This window comes from Pyxicephalus adspersus, chromosome 7 (genome assembly GCF_032062135.1).
Source record: "Pyxicephalus adspersus chromosome 7, UCB_Pads_2.0, whole genome shotgun sequence".
Classification (NCBI taxonomy): domain Eukaryota; kingdom Metazoa; phylum Chordata; class Amphibia; order Anura; family Pyxicephalidae; genus Pyxicephalus; species Pyxicephalus adspersus.
In genome coordinates, this window is record NC_092864.1 from 67,837,882 (window position 1) to 67,853,621 (window position 15,740).

At 35.8% G+C, this 15,740-nt stretch overlaps 1 protein-coding gene across 1 annotated transcript in view; it reads right to left on the reverse strand.

Annotated features, from left to right (window-relative positions):
- Positions 1 to 2,326: 2,326 nt before the first annotated feature.
- The window catches only part of MYO1B (myosin IB), a 117,341-nt gene continuing 103,927 nt past the window's right edge, over positions 2,327 to 15,740 (reverse strand). Inside the window, exons 24-29 of the mRNA XM_072419158.1 lie at positions 15,232 to 15,366; positions 11,602 to 11,708; positions 10,803 to 10,935; positions 9,246 to 9,398; positions 7,376 to 7,503; positions 2,327 to 2,630 (exon numbers count right to left, since the gene is read on the reverse strand). Of these exons, the coding sequence (XP_072275259.1) occupies positions 2,507 to 2,630; positions 7,376 to 7,503; positions 9,246 to 9,398; positions 10,803 to 10,935; positions 11,602 to 11,708; positions 15,232 to 15,366 (780 nt within the window). The 3' untranslated portion in view covers positions 2,327 to 2,506. The remainder of the gene's footprint in view (positions 2,631 to 7,375; positions 7,504 to 9,245; positions 9,399 to 10,802; positions 10,936 to 11,601; positions 11,709 to 15,231; positions 15,367 to 15,740) is intronic.

Here is a 15,740-nt window from a genome sequence, read left to right on the forward strand (position 1 = left end):
GGGTCCTGTAATAGGAATGAACATGGCCTGGGAATGTGCATAGGTAACAATGGGTTATAGAAAGCCTTTACGTCATTTGCAGCTCATGGGTCACATTAAAATATTTAAGTTTAAATGCCAGGTTACATTTTTTACAAAAATGTTTTCCAACCTTTGTTTAAAAACATAGAATGAAAAAGGCTACAATACTTGCCTTTATTCTGTAGCTGTGACCTACTGGTGTCGATATTGGTACCGACTACATCAAGCCCTTAAAACAGAAAGTGAGTCCAGAATTGCAGTTAAACCCAACAGGGTTTCTAAAACCTTTCCTCATTAAAAAAAATAAAATTACTTTGACAGTGACCGTAGTGGAAATGCATCTGATTGGTGCATATGAAGAAAATATAGGGTAAAATGTCACAAGATACAAAAAGCAATAACTCCGGAAGGGCTAAGGAAATCCATTTGTTTGGGATGTGCAACTATAGCACAGAAACTAACATATCTGGATTGGCAGCTTTAGTATATCTGTAACTGCTTTGAGGTTTTATGGCATCGCATAAAATACAGAGGACTTGTTAGAAATATTTCTGCTACTATAAATGTTTTAAACCTTTCTCATGTAATCGAAAATAAAAAGAATGGTTTTTCAAATTTAAGTTTAAATCAGTTGAATGAGTTCAAATTTGAGTTTTGCACGATTCACCCTGGGTTCTATTACCCCTTCAGCGAACATTCAGTAACAGAATCTAATTTTAATCAATTGGGTCACCAATTTATGTGAACAGCATTTGGTAAAAATACATTTTTGCTGCACATTGTCAGGAACACTCCCGATAAGCACTCACATATGCTTGTATGTAAAGGACAAACAAACTACTTTTTGTAGCTTTTTGACATGCTACACTTCAGAGGAACTAAACTTTGGAAACTAGTCCCAAAAATGAAGGCAGAGGGCAAATGACTAGTTAGCAACATTTCAACTAATTTACTTTACCCCACTAATGACTTGCAATGTCTTGTTTGGAGTAATTAACCTAATCTACACCAATTAGGCAAAACATTAAATTCACCTGTCCAATATTGTAAAGGTTCATATTGTGAAAATATCTCTGACTTTTCGGGGCATGGACTTCTCAAGAAATCTGGAAGGTGTCCTATTATATTTGGCACCAATATGTTGGCAGCAGATCTTTAAAGCCCCAAACTGCCTCCACCAGCCTTCTTCCCATGCTGTTGCAATCTCTTCTTGATGAATATATTTGGTGGTGGGTAGGGGTCAGCATGGGCACTTCAAGTGGTCTACAGCAACATAGTTGCATGTGCAAAAAGCTACAATGCACTTTTTGGCCCGTCAGCATTGCATTTTCAGCAATTTGTGCTACAATAACTCTGCTGGGGGGTTCGTTGTGGGTTTGCTAACCCTCTTCCCCTTCAAACATTCAAGACCCTTTCACCAGTTTACTTGTTGTCCATCATTGCCAGATACTAAACAATGCATACTGGAGACATTACACAGGATGGCATTTCGTCATTACAATTTGGCCCTTCTCACAGTTTTTCAGATCTTCATGCTTGCCCATTTTCCTACTTCCAACATATCACCTTCAAGAACTAATTGTTCACTTGCTACTTAATACAGCCCCCACCTTGACAGGTTCCATTATAATAATATAATGAGTTTTAGGTACTTCACCTGTCCGTGGTTTGAAAATTAGGCTGCTCAGTGTATAACGGTTTGGAAACCACTTTTACATAAAACCTCTAAGTAGCTACTTTTAGTGTAGTCAATTCCACAATTAGTCTTAGTATATTAACCAAATAAAGAGTGTCACATTTACCACTCGTGATCCAGCACTGGGTCTCAACTCTGGCACATGGTGACAAATCTCCTGATTAGTGAAGTCATTACCTGTGTAGAAATGTATTGCTCTGCATGCTAGAAAAGTGTCGCTGTACTACTGCAGAACCCCCAGATTTTGCCATTTTTTTATGCTCCAATGACGCCTCTTTGACCCTCAGTGCTTCAGAAATTTTCTGTAGTATTGTGGCCCCATACATCTACAACCCTGTACTCTTGCACATCCTGTATCACTGATTCTTGGGTTACAGATTCCTAATTTTTTCTGTCCATGTCTACTCGCTGCCCTCAGTGACATTCGGCTTATTCATGACATGGAGACTGCCTATCATCATTGAACCTTACACTACAACTATTACATTAGTATGTCCAGGGCTGCAACTTGTAAAAGTCTAGTAAAGCCCATCATTCTTTCTGGGGTTCTCTATTGATGTGCTTAGACACTGCCCCTTGGCCCTTATTAAGGGTTAAACGTCTTCTAGCAAAAAAACTTAGAGATAATACCTTGTTGTGCAGCTGTTTTATGTAAAAGCTTACATTGTTGGATCCATGACATTACCATCTGCCTTTGGCACAATCCAAAATAAAAGTTGACCCCTTCCCCCCCATCTCTAAAAACTAGGTGGTTAAAATTAAACATGTCCATACTTCCAAACTGTACTGTTAGGGTACAGCCACCTCAAGAAGGCGATTGTTTTTCCTTTTGCACGTGGGAATATTGCCATTCTTTTGAGTTCCTTGGATGAATTTCACACAGACTTTGTCTTGCTTGAACTGAACTAAGAACCTGTGAGAATAAAAATAAATATCAATTTTGGCTTTTAAATCAATCAAATACTACAAAATGAAAATGTAGTGCAAACACATCTTAGATGACAATAAATTGTATGGTTAGATCTCGGCTCAGGAAAACGTCAATGTACAGAAATTGTGAATTTATGGCTACTATCTATGTTTGCTTCAACCATGGTTAAATGCAACAGAAGTGCAAGTTCAACTTCCCTATTTAATGTACAGCGCTGCGTAATATTTTGGCGCTATATAAATCCTGTTTATTAATAATAATAATAATAATAATAATAAAGTGGTAATGATTAGATAATAAAATACAGAGGCGCCTATAGGGCTGATGTAGTTGACCTGATGAAGAGTGTTCTCACATAAGAAGGCAGAAATCCTTTATAGAGCCGGACAATGCAACAGCTATGGCTCTCTATTTCATCCACACTTCTCTTTTTACTGGTAGTGGTGAATGAAGCAGTTTTTGGAGCACAATCGTGTTTGTTCTAATCTGGTTCCCAGTTTGTTGTGTCTGGGCTGGAACCACCGAAAGAAGACTAGATTGCGCCCATACTCTGCCCTGTCAGGGGTGCACATAGGCACACAAAATGGTCTCTTGATGTTGCTATATTATTGAAACCTACCATTACAGACACTGTACAAATGGCTACGCACCAGGGCAATTAACAGTCTAGACAAGATATCCTTGCTCAGGCACAGAAGCTCACTGAAGCAGGGAATCTTCTCTTCGGAGGATGATCTCCTGTAGACCTGTGTGAGACTCCGTGCTCTTAACAAACATACTCAAATATTGCAAGAAAACCATTGAGGTTTTGGAGATCTTTTAAAGATGAAACCTTAGAATTATTGCCATATCTGAAACATTTAAGTATACCTTATTGATGGAGCTATGCACTTTCCAACTCTACCTCTGGGATTATAACTCAATGGGTTGTTAAACATGCACAATGACTAGATAATTTAGAACTTGAGAGAAAATCACCCGGACCATTCATAGCCAAGTATTTAAATTACATTGATAGGTTTAACATTTTGTGAATTTCAGAGTGGCCAAGGTTCTACGGATGGAAGACAAAAATTGCTTTTTTTTTTTTACAGATTATTCTATATCAAAACTAACGATGGCCTTTTTTTTCATGGTACACTGGCAAACAATGACAGGCAGAAAGTTCTCCTTTCATTATCCCTTTAAATCCCTTTACTCATCCCCCGAAAGGGTTATAATATGTGTAAAAAAAAATTGGACGAGGCTTTAATGGTAAATTATTTTAAATGTGTGTGTTTGTGTAAAAAAAAAAAAAAAAACTTTTTTTTTTTTGACAAAAAGGCTTGTATCAAAATAATATATTCAAAAAAAGTCCCTAGACTGCCTAAGACTAGGTCTCCTAAAGACCTATTACTTTTCTCAATGCCAAAATTCTCCCTAAAACGATTTCTTATAGATAGAAATGAGGCAGAATGGTGGCCAAAGACTGCCCAAATGCAGTTTTATGACTGTCCTTACTGCAACATACCTAATGCCACTTAGCCGGTAATATGATCAGCAATAGTATTGTTTCAACTTCTGATCAGTTTGACAATTTAATCTTATTTACCGTTTAAGTCCATAAAAAGTCCATAACTGTGCATGGCCAGCTTAAACAGACTAGGATTCTAGATTCCAGAGCATTTTTTGTGATTTGTGAGCATCTTTAAGATGACATATGTTTACAATAACAGCACCTAGAGTGCTCATTGATGACTTGTTTTACATTTTTATTCTTCTTTGCTCAGTTTGCAAAATCTGGACTCATGTGAACTTGAAAGATTTTATTTTTGTGGTCTGCTTGTCCACTGAAACAATTCCCCAAAATGGGGAAAAATCTCAGCTTTTAAAAATGTCATATGAATTAGGAAATGTATCTCCTGTACCAGTGACAATTGTAAAATGTTAGCTTTCCTATCAACAGCTGGCGTGGTAATCTTTGTCCCCATGGTATAATCTTCCAAATGTAGTCACAGGCATGGGTCTTAGAACTTCCCTCCTTTACTAAAACTATGAAAAATTAGAGCTCAAGTTTCATTTATTTACTAGATTTTCCTTTGCAGATAAAAATGATGAAAATATGTTGAAAACCCAGAAACCAAATCAAACTATTTGTAAATCAGACTAACATTATATAAAAAATCTTTTAATTATTACATACACAACACCATGTGTGGGAATTTACTTCCGAAGCAAAAGCAATTAAAGTGAAATTAAAACACTGGTAATTAGGAAGCAGAAAGTTTTTTTGTTTTCTTTCTTGAAGGATGCATTTTGCATTGCAGTTTTGTGAAATACTTGCAGTTTATAAACTGAAACATGAGGCATCCAGATGTAATGATCAAAGAAAATGTTTGCTTTAGTTCCAACTCCTTGGCACTAATCCACCATTGCTTAAATTCAGTTTCATATTACTATATCATTTTATTTCAACAAATCCAAAGCAATTGTAGTATTTTTTAAGTGCATAAGTGTAATACTAAATGCAAAGTTACAAAAAAAAAAAAACTTCCTTTAACACCTTGGTTGACTTAACCAAAGCACAAACTAGAGAATGTGCTGACCCTGTTTGAGTGAAAATATTTTGTAAACCCCGTCATTTAGAAAGACAGAAAAAAACTTAGTGGGAAAAATTGCCAGAATTAAGTCACTGTCATTTCAGCTTTCAGTAGGAAAAAAGTTCACTTTCAGATCCAACACTTCTGGAGAGGAGAGACTGGCAGGTAGAAAAGACTAACAAAAATCTCTGAAGGTCAGTTTAAGTAAAATTAATGTAAAAAGTACAATTGTTGGTCTTTGTAAGTCAAAGTGTATGTGAAATCTCAAAAAAAAAAAAACAAAAAACATAAAATCCTATTTCTAGGTCAAACTATCTTGGTTCCTTTTACCTCTGCCTTAATATTAAACAATACACCTACAATACCCACTTTGTAACGCCCTGTTCCTGTCTCTAAAATCCCTTTGACCCTATATGTACTAGTTTGGACTAGGAAGTTTTAACTCTAAACTACCAACCCCAAGCACATTAAATCCAAAGGTCATAATGTTACTGAAAAATCGTGTGCCATCAGGTCTTGTCTGTTCCAGCAGCCTATCCAAAATATGGTAAAATTTATGGGGATATTTATAAAGTGCATATGCTGTAGGTTTGTTATCCTTTGCATCAAAAACACATGCATCAGAAAGATTCACCTGCAGTAAAGTAAGTTCCAGTAATCATTCTCCAATTTAAACTTTACTCATTTGTCCTTGTGTTCCAACACACTGTGTAATTTTTTACTGAACCTTGCTACTATAGACAAATAAATAGATGTTAAAATGGCTTTTCAGACTGCTAGGATTAGTAAGCGTCAGCAGCTGTCCTACAATGTAGACACAATTCATATAGCTAATGCACAAGGGCAAAGGATACTTCCTTTCAAAATATGCACTGAGACTTGATGAAATGGCTTGTTTTAAACATTGTGAATAAGCATAAAGTGTAACTTAATCCTTGCACATAATGGCACACTTATCACTCAGCATACACAATGGTAACAGGTCCAGACTCCAGTTTTCTCTCTGTACCATAAAATATGTTTTTAGATGACCTGTGTACAATGTAAAAACCCAGCTCTAAAAAATTCTATGTTCTGTTTTTTAAACACTGTGCTCATTTATTGCCATTTCTGGCCAACATATGTCAAAAATTTACATCCTTACTAACTCCCCACAGGCAGGCATAGGACCAAAATATTTTTTTGCAGTTAAGCACAGTACACTAATAGATTAATTAGGAGAGGAAACATGTAAAGAAAGACTTATACCACATTATTTGTTTTATTGGCAGGGAAACGGCCTGTGTTTTTGGGCATTTGTTATAATACCAAGAGAAAAAGCAGAGTCATTTCAGAAAATAAAACACCTCCCCCCGGTTGCCAATTTATAGGTTTTCATGAGATTTATTAGGAAACTTATGAATACATTTCTCCCACATTAAGAAAATCTTTGTTCCCGAGACAATGACAGGTACAACAAACGTTTGGTGTGTGCTTACTTCCTGTTTTTTAAACATCTGGTGCTTTTTAAATCATTCCTAAGTATTATCTTAATCTCACGAGGTGCTAGTAACCTTGAGACCTATCAGGTTTTCTATCCCATTTATAGCAATCATTTCTAGTGCTGTGTTGGTTTTCCTACTGCACAGCTTGCCGTTTGAGTTGAAAGGAGTTAGTAAATGAAATGTTTGTGTGGGTAAATCTATCTACACATATATATAGCCTATTCAACTTTGACTAAAAATAATACTGTCTATGTAGCTTATTGATTTTTATCCCAATAGTGAGTCAGTTAACTAGATCACCCGATATAGACCGTCAAGTCCAATCATGACAACAATAAACATATAAAAATAAGTAAAATATATAACAAAAAACTCTTTCAGGTAAGAATTATAAAAACAATAAGGACTGTTCTTAGTACCCTTTGGAAAAGAAGAGTTAACACACAGTTCATATTAAATCCAGTGAACAGTTAGACTTCAGACTGTTAGGCGCCCCATATGCTGTTAGATTGCAGTATAAAAGCCAAGATTTTTTCCCCCATCAGTTTTAGATGAGACCAGGATAGAAACACAAATTTAATCAATATGAAAATGCAGTGCAAAAGTCCCAGAAGTAAAAAATGTACAGCAAAACAAACCGTAGAAATCATCGGACACTACTTACTCATCTGCAATCTCAATGTAGATTTTTTGTTTTGTCTGCATCAGTGCAGTACGGTAGAGCTTTGTAGCCATCTCTATGAGATGATCGCTGCTGAAGAGGAAGTCACCTTTGGATGCTGCTGCACAGCCCTATGTTTGGAAAAATATTGGGTTAATATGTTACCATCAGAAGGCTAGAGACTACTTCAAAAATGTTAGAAATCTGTGGAATATATACTGTTGGAAGCTACTTAAGTCTTTATAGTTAAGCAAGGCACAATGTGTATTGCATCATAAAAACTCACTTATTCTGCATCTGCCAGCAAAAACCTTACAATGCTTGAATGACAAAAAATCTGCAGATATAAAAAGATATTTTCTAGAAGAAATTTATTCTTTTTCTGGTTTGTGTCTAATCTAATGTAATCTAAAGAGGAATAGACTGTTGAGATTGAGACATAATCCTGTCCTCGTCTGGAATATGCAGATCAGTTTTGGGCACCAGTTATAGTTTTGTGAACTCAGCTATGAGGAGAGATTAGGTGAACTGAATCTATTCTCCCTTGAGAAGAGACGTATAAGGGGGGATATGAGCACCCTGTATAAATATATAAATGGTCCATATAGAGAACTTTCTTCCCAACTATTCACTTTAAGATCATGACAAAGAACAAGAGGGCACTCTTTGTAAGAAATGTAATCTCCTGATGAGGAAGGGATTCTTCACTGTAAGGTCAGTGAAAATGTGGAATTGGAAGAAGTTTCAGCAAGTTCTATTGATTGCTTTAAAAGCTGGATGTTTTTCTAGAAGCACAGAATATAACTGGGGATTAAGGCTTTAAAGTAAATAAAACAGAGACTGCTGATCCAGGGAACATCCGATTGCCTCACGGGATCAGGAAGGAATTTTGTCCCTGTTGGAGCAAATTGAACCAGGGTTTTTTGCATTCCTCTGGATCAACTATGTCTATAGGGTTTTATATTTGAGATGTTTATTTCCCTAGTGGTGGAACTTAGGGTCAACCTATGTAACTATGTCATTTACACACATGGTGGGCAGCAATTTTGGACCTCAGCCAATACAGCCCTAATAGTGATTCAATAAAACTAGCAATATCTGTTCAACATATAATAAAAAGGATCTGGAAGGATCATAATGATCACAAAACTATGAACAACTTGTATCTTCCACTGGATGTGGCCTGTCATACTTTGTTCAAAAATGTTAAGTCATTTCAAAGCTGTTTCATGTGCTACACACATGAATTTTATTATGAACACTTTTTGATTCCGACCAATAAAAAAAAAGTGTTTCAAAGGAATCTCTACAATAGGGCGTGACGGGAATCCCCTGAAATCACAAACACAACGTCCTCACGTTACTTTCTAGACTTTAATATAAATAAGTGTGAGGTCCAATACAAGGCAGCAACTTAGTAGTGCTGAATAGATAAGAGAGTATCATCAGACTGTAAGATTGTGGCTCTCCATGTTCTAAATTCAAGGAATGGGATAGTTTAAGGGTGCAGGATAAAGAAACCAGTTTATTCAGCTTTTTGATGAACAAAATGACCAAACCCAAGAATACAACCTACCACCAATAGTTAGTATTGATCACACAAAATGATGTAATTTGTAGATGGTGGGCAACCTTTGTTTTTGCAGTGGAAACTGCCTTACAATTACAATAAAGTGTGGCCAGAATAACTTTTATTAGAAAGCCTTCAAGACTTACCTTCTATACACAACATATATTTTAAAATGGAATAATAAATGTCAAACTATTAAAAAATAGTGTTGAAAGTGTCTTTTCAATATTTAACAGTCTGTAAATTCCACAATGACATACACTATTACATTACATTAAACTGTACGTAGATTTAAAAACATACCTCCTTAAGATGTACAGCAAAGAACCCGTCATTTTGGGAGCTCATGCTCAATTTTGTAATATCGCTCAGAGAAACTTCTTGTTTGATTTGTCCCGACTTGTGGTCAGCAATAATTACATTTTTCTTGGTCAACAAGAATATTCTGGTTGCTCCCTGCAAATGAGAAAACGGAAGAAGTGAGCTGAGAAAATCTGGTCTCTGATTATTAGGATATCTTGTACTAGTCACATTCAAATAGACTTATTCTTGTGACTAACTACTACTTGATAAACCATGACTCGGATGAATCAGAACCTTTACAGACATAATATTTAGAAAAATAATTTACTACCTGAGCAAGCTTTCACTACGAAACACATTCAAAAAACAGTTCATTTTAAAAACGGTTCACTTACTAAACACTGTATTGTATTGTATTGTATGAAAGCATAGATAAAAATTGGAATGTTTAAAACAGAATATAAATTCAGAATGTGGAAACAGTAACAAGTGTTGTTTAACCCTCATTTATGTGGAGACATTGTCTACAATTGTAACCTTTACTCACAATTTTTTTCATGCTTGTGTCTCTGGATTTGGACTTTTTAAATTGCCCAGAGTCCTGTTATTTAATGATTGGTTACACATCTCAGTGAACTATCACTGTAATAGAATATTGGTGAACAACAGATAAAAGCCCACAGCTTCTTATCTATTTAAAGTCCACATAATGTTAGGGTTTGTGACCGAATGGAGCTTAAATATGGCCTTAAAAATGTTTTTGTAAGATCTATTCATAATATTCCTTTCTTGGAGTTTATTGAGGGACACTTCGATTTTGGACCTTTAAATTACACTTCCACCTACAGAATTGAACAAGAATTGGACACTGGCATCTGAAAAAAAAAATGCAGGCCAATTTCATAAAAAAGTTTTTCCTATTCATCCATGTTGGACATAGGCATCTCATACATAGGCATCCAAATGATGTTGTGGGGGGGTGTTACAGAATTATGTGAGTCAAACAGGCTCGGAAGAAAAAAAATTTGAAGGTCAAACCATCAGAACTATGTGACATCCAGACTAGAATCTGAATAGTGGATTGCCCTAGGTGTATGGGGTCACCTTCTCAGACATCACCAGAAGCACTATAAACCCAGAAGCAAAAAAAAAGAAAAAAGCTTAGGGAGAAGAAGCTACTCTAACATCAATACCTGAGAAAGATGAATGAAACCCCAAGAATATGAAGAACAAGGTCAACAGACACAAACACTAACAGTAGTGGATAACAAAAACAATTGGTTGCGCAACAGGATATTGGTACACTAAAGAGCCCCTCTACTCCTAAATGACTCCTGAAGGACCAACATTGTTTCAGCAGGATAGGGTCAAGGGATCAAATGCCAACCTGGCAATTTTTTTTCTGCAGAAAAAAAAAACAAAAGCTTGGGAGAAAGGACAACCTTTCAAAGTAACAGAGATAACGGAGAATCAACATGATACTATGTAGTCACAAGAAAACAGGAAAACCTTTTTTAAACCTCTACCCCAAGATATACATTTTAGACAAAGCCTTACCTTTCCATTTGCTCTGTTGATTTTACTCACAGTATCCGCAATTATAATTTTGTCTTCAATTGCATCACTTAGCTTCTTATATTTTGGATTTTTGCTAATTTCCAAATAATCTCCTTGGAATGGTTGGCCAACACTGAAATAATCACAAATTGGTAATTTTACAATAGGAATTATACTAACACCAAGCTGTCTCTTATTCATTTGGAGGATCTTTAGAACTGTCGGTGAGTGATAGACAAGATAGAGACAAGAAATACTATCCCCCCTGCAAACAAAATATGGCACTATGAAAAAACAATCAGATAAGTATATTTGTATGTAACTTAGTGTATATATATATATATATATATATATATATATATATAATCAATAGCATACATAATATATAATCAATAGCTTGATTTGACTGTAAAGAAGAAATGTAACCTTCTATTGGATCTGCAGCCTCTGTCTCTTACTTACACTGTGTTTGCATTTCATGTTTTTAGGAGTGTCAGATGCCTGTGTTCCCTGCTGCATGCTGTGATTCTCACCAAACCCCTAACATCACTCTAGTGCCCTTTACGGACATAAGGATTGGAGTAAGCAGTAACAGAATATGACAGAGGACACAGGCATCCAACACTCCTGAAAGTTTGGAGGGAAGGTAGGAGTCACAGGGCATTGAATAGGTAGGTATAATGGCTCCTTTCTTACAGGGTACTGTCCCTTTAACAAAAGTTCCATTAAATAAAGAAATATGTATGCATTCTAAGAAGAGAACACAGACCACATTCTAATGAAGGTCCAGAGCTTTTACCTGGCAGGATATAATGACTTCTTATCCTTGAAGAGTTCGCTGGCATCCAGTTTTTCATCATATATGAACTTTTTCTGCTCTGTGAATTGGTCCCTGTACTTTTTACACTGGAAAATAAGACAAAGGGACTTAATAATAATAATAGTAATAATAATAATCTCTGCCATATCTTATATAAACTAATAAATCCATATATGAACTTTACTCAGCTGGGCTCCAACGCAAAATGTATTCCCCATGAAAGTGATGTTGGTATGCCTTATTATTACCATTACAGAGGCAACATATTACACAGCGTTTTACAGTCATGTCACAAGCGGTCTCTCACAAGAAGGTCACAATCTAAAGTCCCTACTATAGCCATATGTCAATAACACAGTCTAAGACTGATTTATAGAACAGAAGTCAATTCACTGCAAGTTTATGAGGATGTGGGCGAAAACCAGTATGCCTATCTCATATCTCTCATGTTATATACCTTCAACTCAACAAGTTTATTCATAGACATTGAGCCACATGGCAAACCAACCTAGCATGACAAAATGTTGAGCTTCTTTACAAAAGTAGTAGGTTTTCCCTTCATTTCCTGATTTAAAGCTTTGAATAACCTAACCTGCTTTTTCCACAAGAGATGCAGTCTTTTTATATAAAAAATATGCTACAGTAAAATATTTATTGTTTAGCCTATTTGGTTTAACTGACATTTCTGCAATGTGGAAATAAAATGAAACAATGATTCTGACTGCTACTAGCAACAGGAAATTGTTTTATCACTCTATACATATAAAAGTCCCTTGATGTGAAATCATCTCCACAACATAAGTTGTAACAAGGAAGAGAAGAGACAACACTTTGATAATGTAAAAGTGAAAGAATTTTGGACTCATAGGAGACGGCTAAAACAAGGAGCTACCTATTTTGTTGGTACATCCTCTTTTTTACTTGGATTTTGAACTTGGATGACACATGCAACTGCTCCTCTTTTTTCCCCAAAATATTCAGTATATATAAATCCAGTAGCATCTGCCACTAGGTGCTCTAAGAAAAGTTTGTTTGAGAGCTTCTTAAACTGGGGAGTTCTACTATGCAAATTTGGACTTGCAGTCCCCATCAAGGAAGGAATGTGAACAAAAGAGTTAAAACAAAGCAGGACTATCACAGGGTAATACTTAATAATTTGAGAACATAATAGTTAATAATTAGAAACATAACAAATTGCGCGCATACATGGTACAGAAGATAATTAGACCCGAACATATAACTAATAATGATTGCATCTCCTCTAGGAATATCACTTATAGAAACAAATTTAAATAGAAGGTAAAATTCCATTCAAAGATTATGTCATTCAACACGTTTCACAGAACTTGGGCTGCTTCCTCAGGATTGAATAAATATTTAAGGGTCTAAACGGAAACATACAATAATAGATATATCAATATCATAAAAAAGTGAAACGGTCCCCATCAAACTATCTCTTCTTGGCCTACCAACAGGATAAGCAGTCTCCCTAACCAATATGTAGGTAGCAGTAACCATTGTGGAGCTAGGAAGGGGTGCAGCCAACAGACATCCTCCTAGGTGACCTTCAAATTTTTATACCATTGTGTTCTTGAAATGAAAAGCTAACAATGCCTGCAGGAAATGGGTAACAAACCGCTACCTGTTCATGTAGAACAAGTACACTTTAATAATTCTGCTGAATTCTAGGGATCCTACTTTAAAACCTTTTTAAGCCTTAGTGTTGTATAAATAAGAGATGCCTTGCTAGCTTAATTCTGCAGTTGGTGGACACAACAAGTAAACTACTAGCATTTTATTATTTTACAGTATTTATATAGCGCCTTCATATTATGCAGCGCTGTACAAAGTCACTAGTCTTGTCACTAGCTGTCCCTCAAAGAAGCTCACAATCTAATGTCACTACTATAGTCATATGTCTTTAATACAGTCTAAGGTCCATTTTGGGGGGTAGCCAATTAACCTAACTGCTTTTTTTTTTGGATGTGGGAGAAAACCAGAGAAAACCCACGCAAACAGGGGGAGAAACTGCAAACTCCATGCAGATAGTGTCCTGGACAAGATTGGAACCCGGGACCTAGAGCTGCAAAGGCCAGAGCACTAACCACTGAGCCACCATGCTGTAACTAGAAGTATCATACGGAATGCTCTTTGTTTTTCTGGCTTCTTACTGAAAACTTCTATGACCAATCAAATTCTAGTGAAGGCCACACCTGGGTTTAAGAGCAGTGAGTTAGCAATGACTTTGCTGTAGGATTGTAATACCTGCCAAGAGCACTAATAAAGTTCTTACACTGCACTCAGCAGACTGTGTGACTTATGGGGTGCAGGGGTTAAGTACGTTCCACAGGAGGCTCCATCTGGCTTTGGTTTTATGGGACATCTAAATCATTGTCCTTAATATGTTTCTGTTTTCAGGAAGAATCAACTTCTCAAAAAAGCTTAATCTTTACAGCCATTTTATCTTTATCACAATAATTTCAAAGAGTTGCAGTAAAAAAAACATTAGTAAATATACAAAATGAGGTTTAAAAAATGTCAGAATAAAATATTTGAAGTATTAATATAGCACATACGACAATAGGATACGGCCTGCATTAATATCTGTATATTGATTTGTGAATACCACAGTTTTCATGTACATAGTAGTTAGACCTCTAAATGCTACCATCTACAAATAACTGCTTAAGAAAAGACCATTGGTTTATTTTTTGTGACATTAATTACACACGTTTACATCAGCTGTAAAACAAGACAGGAAGTTTATAATCACCACATTGATGGAATTTTCCCATTTCCTTTATAAAAGAATTTCTATCCCATCCCCCAAGCGTCTGTTTAACAGAGTACCAATTATTGTAAATGAACACTGGAGGGTTTAAATTGCAAAAAGACCAGGACAATTCATTGTTGCATTGATTTAAAATCCTTCTCCTTTAAAGTAGAAAAATCAGGGTTTTACAAACCCCACAACTGAGATGTGCACACAGAATGCAGCACAACACATTCTGCTCTTTCTTTACTGAACATAACAGATGTACTAGATTTTTGCCGAGCCCAATCATATGAATGACTGTTTGTTTAGAATGCATTGAATTCCTAATTCTACTGTTTAAAACCAATTCTTAGTTACCTCTTTACCCTGAAAAAAGGGAAAAAAAGAGGTAAAATAGGCAGCAAGATCTGGGGGCCATATAAGAGAACTCAAATTCCAATAACATAAAACTGTTCTGTGCTAGTATAAACTGAACTATAGTTCTTTATTTTCATATGTTTTGTGTTTTACACTATGGAGACTAAAGCACTTTTTGTACTGCCTTTAAACAAAGGCATCTGTTTTGACTTTGTTTCCATTAGGGTATGAAAAATAAAAAAGGACAAATAAGCAAAACTACACAAGCCTCCCGTACTGGCAGTATGTTTAGAAGAATTGCAGTTGTCAGCAGCATCATTTCTCTCTTGTGTATCATTACTGGCTTTACCAGTCAGTCTTCTGGCAATCCTACTGTCCAATGCTGGAAATAAATGTTTAACTAATATCCTTACATGAACGGTCTGGAAACATTAGAGTTAGATGATTATGGCTTTCCAGCTAAATAAAAATCTTACCCTCCACAGATGGAAAATCCTCTTCATTTCCTTATGCGTGCTATCCAAAAAGAGGTAAGGTCTTGCCGGCCAATTGTTGTCTATGGGTGACACGGAAGGAACTTTTGTCTTCATCTCTAGAAAGTACTTTTGCATCTGTTAAAAAGTTAGATAATTTTAACATTTTAAAAATAAAACTTTTGAACTGCCTAAATTTAAATGTTTTATGTACTAAAATTGGCTACTAATACTGAAATAAACTTTTAATAACATACCTTAAAACAGAAATTGAATTTATAAACATGTTATTGAAACCTTTTTGCAATATCATTACCTAAATAACCTTTATTTGATTGCATTAAATCTTCTAGGAAGTTAGTCACTGGTTTTATTCGCCTGCTCCTTTTGTAACTTTTAAAATTCCATCCTCAGCCAGCATAGATGCCAGGCTGCACTACATGATCTGGGGAATTTATCTGGGGCACTTGGAGATAAATCGCACATTTGTGCCTGGTAAGGGAACTGGGGAC